The sequence below is a fragment of the Xyrauchen texanus genome, chromosome 25, assembly GCF_025860055.1.
Source record: "Xyrauchen texanus isolate HMW12.3.18 chromosome 25, RBS_HiC_50CHRs, whole genome shotgun sequence".
Lineage (NCBI taxonomy): Eukaryota > Metazoa > Chordata > Actinopteri > Cypriniformes > Catostomidae > Xyrauchen > Xyrauchen texanus.
Window position 1 is genome coordinate 716,768 of NC_068300.1, and position 9,820 is coordinate 726,587.

At 41.2% G+C, this 9,820-nt stretch overlaps 1 protein-coding gene and 1 long non-coding RNA gene across 3 annotated transcripts in view; both read right to left on the reverse strand.

Annotated features, from left to right (window-relative positions):
* Positions 1-243: 243 nt before the first annotated feature.
* Positions 244-2,436, reverse strand: LOC127618795 (uncharacterized). 2 transcript variants are annotated; one of them, XR_007967501.1, is made up of 4 exons: positions 2,145-2,436; positions 1,612-1,800; positions 494-1,095; positions 244-321 (listed from the first exon to the last, which is right to left on the reverse strand). It is a non-coding gene; the product is annotated as an uncharacterized LOC127618795 (long non-coding RNA). The 2 variants fall into 2 exon arrangements; XR_007967500.1 differs by lacking the exon at positions 2,145-2,436 and having other exon boundaries at positions 1,612-1,862.
* A 4,764-nt stretch (positions 2,437-7,200) lies between these two features.
* Positions 7,201-9,820, reverse strand: part of LOC127618775 (TSC22 domain family protein 4-like) — a 28,535-nt gene continuing 25,915 nt past the window's right edge. Inside the window, exon 4 of the mRNA XM_052091414.1 lies at positions 7,201-7,566. Within this exon, the coding sequence (XP_051947374.1) occupies positions 7,426-7,566 (141 nt within the window). The 3' untranslated portion in view covers positions 7,201-7,425. The remainder of the gene's footprint in view (positions 7,567-9,820) is intronic.

Here is a 9,820-nt window from a genome sequence, read left to right on the forward strand (position 1 = left end):
TTATAGACAGTTTGTCTAACTGTGGACAGATGAATATCTAACGGCCACTTCTAGTGAGAGTACCTATAGTACTAAACCATCTCCATTTATAGACAGTTTGTCTAACTGTGGACAGATGAATATATAACGGCCACTTCTAGAGAGAGTACCTATAGTACTAAATCATCTCCATTTATAGACAGTTTGTCTAACTGTGGACAGATGAATATCTAACGGCCACTTCTAGTGAGAGAACCTATAGTACTAAATCATCTCCATTTATAGACAGTTTGTCTCACTGTGGACAGATGAATATCTAACGGCCACTTCTAGAGAGAGTACCTATAGTACTAAATCATCTCCATTTATAGACAGTTTGTCTAACTGTGGACAGATGAATATATAACGGCCACTTCTAGTGAGAGTACCTATAGTACTAAATCATCTCCATTTATAGACAGTTTGTCTAACTGTGGACAGATGAATATATAACGGCCACTTCTAGTGAGAGTACCTATAGTACTAAATCATCTCCATTTATAGACAGTTTGTCTAACTGTGGACAGATGAATATCTAACGGCCACTTCTAGTGAGAGTACCTATAGTACTAAATCATCTCCATTTATAGACAGTTTGTCTAACTGTGAACAGATGAATATCTAACGGCCACTTCTAGAGAGAGTACCTATAGTACTAAATCATCTCCATTTATAGACAGTTTGTCTAACTGTGAACAGATGAATATCTAACGGCCACTTCTAGAGAGAGTACCTATAGTACTAAATCATCTCCATTTATAGACAGTTTGTCTCACTGTGAACAGATGAATATCTAACGGCCACTTCTAGAGAGAGTACCTATAGTACTAAATCATCTCCATTTATAGACAGTTTGTCTCACTGTGGACAGATGAATATCTAACGGCCACTTCTAGTGAGAGTACCTATAGTACTAAATCATCTCCATTTATAGACAGTTTGTCTCACTGTGGACAGATGAATATCTAACGGCCACTTCTAGTGAGAGTACCTATAGTACTAAATCATCTCCATTTATAGACAGTTTGTCTAACTGTGGACAGATGAATATCTAACGGCCACTTCTAGAGAGAGTACCTATAGTATTAAATCATCTCCATTTACAGACAGTTTGTGTAACTGTGGACAGATGAATATCTAACGGTCACTTCTAGAGAGAGTACCTATAGTACTAAATCACCTCCATTTATAGACAGTTTGTCTAACTGTGGACAGATGAATATCTAACGGCCACTTCTAGTGAGAGTACCTATAGTACTAAATCATCTCCATTTATAGACAGTTTGTCTCACTGTGGACAGATGAATATCTAACGGCCACTTCTAGTGAGAGTACCTATAGTACTAAATCATCTCCATTTATAGACAGTTTGTCTATCTGTGGACAGATGAATATCTAACGGCCACTTCTAGAGAGAGTACCTATAGTATTAAATCATCTCCATTTACAGACAGTTTGTGTAACTGTGGACAGATGAATATCTAACGGTCACTTCTAGAGAGAGTACCTATAGTACTAAATCACCTCCATTTATAGACAGTTTGTCTAACTGTGAACAGATGAATATCTAACGGCCACTTCTAGAGAGAGTACCTATAGTACTAAATCATCTCCATTTATAGACAGTTTGTCTCACTGTGGACAGATGAATATCTAACGGCCACTTCTAGTGAGAGTACCTATAGTACTAAATCATCTCCATTTATAGACAGTTTGTCTCACTGTGGACAGATGAATATCTAACGGCCACTTCTAGTGAGAGTACCTATAGTACTAAATCATCTCCATTTATAGACAGTTTGTCTCACTGTGGACAGATGAATATCTAACGGCCACTTCTAGAGAGAGTACCTATAGTACTAAATCACCTCCATTTATAGACAGTTTGTCTCACTGTGGACAGATGAATATCTAACGGCCACTTCTAGAGAGAGTAACTATAGTACTAAATCATCTCCATTTATAGACAGTTTGTCTAACTGTGGACAGATGAATATCTAACGGCCACTTCTAGTGAGAGTACCTATAGTACTAAATCATCTCCATTTATAGACAGTTTGTCTAACTGTGGACAGATGAATATCTAACGGCCACTTCTAGAGAGAGTACCTATAGTACTAAATCACCTCCATTTATAGACAGTTTGTCTAACTGTGGACAGATGAATATCTAACGGCCACTTCTAGAGAGAGTACCTATAGTACTAAATCATCTCCATTTATAGACAGTTTGTCTCACTGTGGACAGATGAATATCTAACGGCCACTTCTAGTGAGAGTACCTATAGTACTAAATCATCTCCATTTATAGACAGTTTGTCTAACTGTGGACAGATGAATATCTAACGGACACTTCTAGTGAGAGTACCTATAGTACTAAATCATCTCCATTTATAGACAGTTTGTCTCACTGTGGACAGATGAATATCTAACGGCCACTTCTAGTGAGAGTAACTATAGTACTAAATCATCTCCATTTATAGACAGTTTGTCTCACTGTGGACAGATGAATATCTAACGGCCACTTCTAGTGAGAGTACCTATAGTACTAAATCATCTCCATTTATAGACAGTTTGTCTAACTGTGGACAGATGAATATCTAACGGACACTTCTAGTGAGAGTACCTATAGTACTAAATCATCTCCATTTATAGACAGTTTGTCTCACTGTGGACAGATGAATATCTAACGGCCACTTCTAGTGAGAGTAACTATAGTACTAAATCATCTCCATTTATAGACAGTTTGTCTAACTGTGGACAGATGAATAGCTAAACTCTTCCAGATAACTTTGTAACCCATTCCAGCTTTATTCAAAGCAACAATTCTTGATCGTAGATCTTTCAAGATCTTTTGGTCCACATTAGCAGATGCTTCTTGTGAATAGAAAACTCAAAATGTTTAAGTGCTTTTTAAAAGTCAGAGTAGCTCTAACCCACACCTACAATCTCACTTAATTAATCAGATGCCAGGTGTGCCAACTCCAGACTCTTATTAGCTTTTGATGTCATTAGACTAGGGGTTCACATACTTTCACCAACCTACACTGTGAATCATGTATTCAATATGCACAAAAAATACAATCGTGTGTGTGTTGTTAGTAAAATAGATTGTGTTTGTTCATTATTGTAACTTAAATGAAGCTGAAACCAGATTTTAAGACAAATTTATACATAAAAGCAGGTAATTCCAAAGGGTTCACATACTTTTTCTTGCCACTGTATAATAATTTATTGAAGATTGTGCCTTTTCTATTTTTGCTGGTATTGCTTTTTTTTTTTTTTTGTTTTTTTTTTTTTTTATATAAGCCACATTGTTTTTTTGCCATTTTTTGGTGGTGATTTTAAAAGAAATTATGTTGATTAAAGCAGAATGGATAATCCTTTTTCCTTCACAGCTTTCTCCACATCAAACACCAGCTCCTCCCCTTCCTGAAGCCCCGCCCTGAGCAACAGGGTCATGTTCAGCTCCACCCCCTCCCTTAGCTGTCTGTCACACTCTAGTGAGTCGCCACCCATCACAGGACCACAGCCCTCAGTAACAAACACAAGTACACTCACGTTCACCGACTCATTCATGATAGAACATGCACAGACGAATCATATGAGCCACTAAATATTTCATGTTCCAAAAGAGAGAATGACCACGCCTGACGATAATTCACCAGGTCTCTTGAATGTTGTTAACACTTTAATCTGTTAACATTACTGAATACATTAGGCATCATTAAACTAGTAATAAACAATTACTTGACAGCATTCATTAATATTGCTTCATTTATAGATAAACTATTGTTAACTGTTAGTTCATGTTTATTCATAATGCATTCACTAATGTTTAAAAATACTACAAATGCAGAAAACAACATTATTAAATGCAGTAAAAGTGCTACTCATTGTAAGTTTAAATTGAATGATTAAAATTCTGTCATTATTTATTCACCCTCATGCTGTTCCAAACCTGTATGACTTTCTACCTTCTGTGGAATACAAAAGGAGATGTCTGGCAGAATGTTAGCTTCAGTCACCATTCACTTTCACTGTTTGGAAAAAATATGCAGTGCAAGTGAATGGTGACTGAAATTGTCAATTTGCCTTTTGTGCTCTACATGCAGGTGATTTGGGTTTAGAACAACATGAAAGTGCTGAAGTAAATGATACATTACAGAAGTTTCATTTTTGTATGAACAATCTTTTTTACTATTGTTCTGCCTTGTTTCTCTTTGTTTTGAGTTTTCCGGACTGTGGATTGATTGATTCTTGGTTCTGTAATCACCGTGGAAACCACCGGATCAAGCGCAGAGTGCCCGCTGTGCTGTCACATTAAAACAGACCTGAAACACACACACACACACACACACACACACACACACACACACACACACTCACACACACAAACACACACACACACAAACTCACACACATAAACATACACACACACAAACTCACACACATACACACACACACACACTCTCACACACACACACACACACACACAGAAACACACACACACAGAAACACACTCTCTCATACACAAACACAAACAAACTCATACACAAACACACACAAACACACTCTCTCACACACACACACACACACACACACACACACTCTCACTCACACACACACAAACTCACACACATAAACATACACACACACAAACTCACACACACACACACACACACACACACACAGAAACACACACACACAGAAACACACTCTCTCTCTCTCACACACACACACAAACAAACTCATACACAAACACACTCTCTCACACACACACACACACACACACACACACACTCTCTCTCTCACACACACACACACACACTCATACACATACACACACACACACACACACACACACACTGTAAACATAACAGAGGGATGATATGTAGTAACTGACCGATGTAAAAAGTTACAAAGAACCCAGAATATTCCTTCAATAGTAAAATAAGCTTTTAAGCATTTATAAAGGAATGAACAAATGTCCCGGAGTTTGTTTTCTGATGTAAACAGACTGTAATGAGAACAGTGACTCCTGGTGGAGCGACACAACTGTACTGACACAGTAAAACAGGTTTATTCAGATGAGTTCTAACATGTCTGCGGTGTGTTAAGATGTAGAAAGAGAGACCATCAAACCTGTCGCTGGTGTCTGTCTGCATGTCGTTCTGGTGTGAGAGTGACAGACAGGTCCAGATCAGGACAGTGAAGTTCTGTGGTCCAGACCGGAGAGATCCAGAGAAGCTCAGGAGCCGTCTGAAAACGAGGTTCCCCTGATACTGACATCTGTCAATCAATCAAACAATCATAGAGATATACACAAGACAGAGAGACAGACAGAAAGAGAGACAGAGAGGCAGATAGATAGACAGATAAGTAGATCGATCTTTGTCAAACTTAAGGTGTGCAGCAATGTTTTTGTTAGAAAGCAGCGGCTTCCTTCATGATGTCCTGCCATGGACACCATACCTGTTTAATGTTTTCTGTAAAGTAGACTCATGAACAGAGATGTTAACCAGTTCCAATGATTCCTTCTAGTCTTTATCTGTCACTCTAGGGTTCTTCTTTACCTCATTGATCATTCTGCGGTGTGTCCTTTGAGTTATCTTTACTGGACGGCCACTTCTAGTGAGAGTACCTATAGTACTAAATCATCTCCATTTATAGACAGTTTGTCTCACTGTGGACAGATGAATATCTAACGGACACTTCTAGAGAGAGTATCTATAGTACTAAATCATCTCCATTTATAGACAGTTTGTCTAACTGTGGACAGATGAATATCTAACGGCCACTTCTAGAGAGAGTACCTATAGTACTAAATCATCTCCATTTATAGACAGTTTGTCTAACTGTGGACAGATGAATATCTAACGGCCACTTCTAGAGAGAGTACCTATAGTACTAAATCATCTCCATTTATAGACAGTTTGTCTAACTGTGGACAGATGAATATCTAACAGCCACTTCTAGTGAGAGTACCTATAGTACTAAATCATCTCCATTTATAGACAGTTTGTCTAACTGTGGACAGATGAATATCTAACAGTCACTTCTAGAGAGAGTACCTATAGTACTAAATCATCTCCATTTATAGACAGTTTGTCTAACTGTGGACAGATGAATATCTAACGGCCACTTCTAGAGAGAGTACCTATAGTACTAAATCACCTCCATTTATAGACAGTTTGTCTAACTGTGGACAGATGAATATCTAACGGCCACTTCTAGTGAGAGTACCTATAGTACTAAATCATCTCCATTTATAGACAGTTTGTCTAACTGTGGACAGATGAATATCTAACGGCCACTTCTAGTGAGAGTACCTATAGTACTAAATCATCTCCATTTATAGAGAGTTTGTCTCACTGTGAACAGATGAATATCTAACGGCCACTTCTAGTGAGAGTACCTATAGTACTAAATCATCTCCATTTATAGACAGTTTGTCTCACTGTGAACAGATGAATATCTAACGGCCACTTCTAGTGAGAGTACCTATAGTACTAAATCACCTCCATTTATAGACAGTTTGTCTAACTGTGGACAGATGAATATCTAAACTCTTCCAGATAACTTTGGAACCCTTCGCGCACGCAGTGGCAACTTTCACCTCTGGGACTTTTCACACAAGGTCCACGTTAATAAACGTTACATTTATATAAACAAAATATGTTCAGATATACACTAAACACAAAGAGATGGTCAGATAATACAAAATATTACAAATGTGTCCAGAAAAGCTCATTACGGTGTAACTACACTGGTGTATTCTGAAGAATAAATTGATCCTTATCTAAATTAAACTCCCATTGATCCATCACCAAGTATAAACAGGAACAAAACGAGAAATAAAAAAATACTTGCAGTGCTAATTACCAACAAACATAAAACAACACAGCAAGAGTAGTAAAAGTTATTTATTAGAGCAGTCGTTTCTCCATAACACATTACAGATCAAATTATAATTCAACAGAGAAACAGAGAGTTAAGAAACACTAAATAAAATCTGAAATGTGTAACAGTCTTTGCATCTATCAGTGCTGGTGTGGGAGTAACCATGGCAACATAAAGAGACTTATGGATGTGGAGCTGAGCAGTGCTTTAAAACTACACACACACACACACACACACACACACACACACACACACACACACACACACACACACAACACAATAAATAGGCACTGTATAGAGCATTATTGAATTATCCTGTAATCTCTTAATTAGACTGTAAGCAGCACTACCAGTCATTACAGATGTTTAAGGCACAAATAATCAATCAATACCGCACACACATTTTGTCTCCTCTCATCATGTCATTTGTATTCACACACTAACAATCTTTCCCTTTTTGGGCAGGTATCAGATCAAACTACATCTCCCATGATGCAGTGGGGTGTTAGTCTCTGTCCCGGAGCGCTCGCAGGATGTAGTTCTCTCTCTCTAACTGAGCGTTTCTCTCAGACAGCTCTTTAATTTGATCTCTCAGCACCTCTACTTCCTCTCGCACCGCCAACATGAGGTGAGACTTCACCAGGTCCTGCAGACACACATACACAAGTTACATTATAGCAGTCTGTCTCACACACACACAATCACATGCTCATGCATGCACACGCACGCACACTCTCTCTCTCAAACACACACACACACACACGCAAGCACACTCACAAACACGCACATTACATTCTCACTCACTCACTCACACACGCACGCACACACACAGACACACACACAATCACATGCTCATGCATGCACACACTGACACACACACACACACACACACACACAGACACACACACACAATCACATGCTCATGCATGCATACACTGACACACACACACACAGACACACACACACACACACACTCTCTCTCAAACACACACACACACACACTCTCTCTCAAACACACACACACACACACTCTCTCTCAAACACACACACACACACACACACACACACACACACACACTCTCTCTCAAACACACACACACACACACGCAAGCACACTCACAAACACGCACATTACATTCTCACTCACTCACTCACACACGCACGCACACACACAGACACACACACAATCACATGCTCATGCATGCACACACTGACACACACACACACACACACACACAGACACACACACACACAGACACACACACACAATCACATGCTCATGCATGCATACACTGACACACACACACACAGACACACACACACACACACACTCTCTCACACACACACACAGACACACACACACACAATCACATGCTCATGCATGCACACACTGACACACACACACACACACTCTCTCTCAAACACACACACACACACACACACACAGACACACACAATCACATGCTCATGCATGCACACACTGACACACACACACACACACTCTCTCTCACACACACACACAGACACACACACAATCACATGCTCATGCATGCACACACTGACACACAACAAACAAACAAACAACCGCCATTCGCCACTAAGTGGCGGTGACGTCACCACGACGCTTGTGCCAGGCTATGTGCACGTTAAGGCCACGTGAAGTGTCGAACGCCCGCTGGCAGGAGGTCACGGGACAGATCCAACCGGTGACATGGGTCGAATGACTGAGATGACTGGTTGATGCACCACCTGTGCCCCCTACTGTGCCAACTTGCTGTGCTTTAGCCACCCTGCGCTCTGCTCGTTGTTGTGAGCGTCGCTCCTCTGCCCTCCGTTGTTGTTGGAGGGCGACTGCCTCCAACTGGCCAGCAGCGTCCTTCACAAGCCTCCTCCAAAGAGGCCGATCTTGACACCGCTGGTACCAGTCGTCGGCAAGTCCACTCAGCTCCAGATCCTCCTGTACCACATCACTCCATCTCTTCTCCAGCCCGTGCTGCACCCGCTTAGCCCCCTCTATCCGGCCAAACAATAACTGTTTAGGCATGCGGTGGCCGGGCATGCGGGCTACATGACCCAGCCAACGCAACCTTGCCTGCCGGAGGAGCTCACCGATGGGACTTTGTCCACATCTTTCAAAGACTTGTGAGCTCCTCACACAATCCAGCCTGGTTAAACCCAGGATGGATCTTAGGCAGGCCAGCCTAAATGTTTCTAGCCGGCGATGATGTTCCACTAGGGGGGTCCACGTTTCACAAGCATAGAGAAGGGAGGGAATGACCGTGGCCGAGAATACTTGAAGCTTTGTGCGGAGCGACAAACCGGGTAGCTTCCACACAGCATTACGCAGCCGATGAAAAGATAATGCCGCTCGACTGATTCGGAGTGAGACCTCTGCTGTCAAACCGGAGCTGGTCATAAGCACACTTCCCAGGTATGGAAAACACTCCACTCTCCACAACTGCCCCATCACCAATTGGGAGCTGTGGGGGTGTAGTGTCCGTTGGTACATAATACCCAGGAAGGTGCTTTGTTTTGGTTGGGCTGATGGTAAGGCCCCATCTCTTAGTGGCAAGCTCCAGGTTCATCAGCAGCGCCTCCAACTCCTCCTCTGAGTGAGCAGCAATCACCAGATCATCAGCATACATAATGTGGTTGACCAATAGGGAGCCATCCCTTGACCGCACCCGGGCATCGATCAACCTCCCATTATATCTGTACCAGATGGAAATTCCTCCATTACAGCCATCGAAGGCTTCATGAACCACATGGTCGAAATAGATATTAAATAATGTGGGGGCCAGAGGACATCCCTGTCGCACTCCAAGGTGAACAGGGAATGGCTCCGACTCCCGACCACGTAGTTTTACCCGGGCCCGCTCGCCATCATGAAGGTCCTTAAT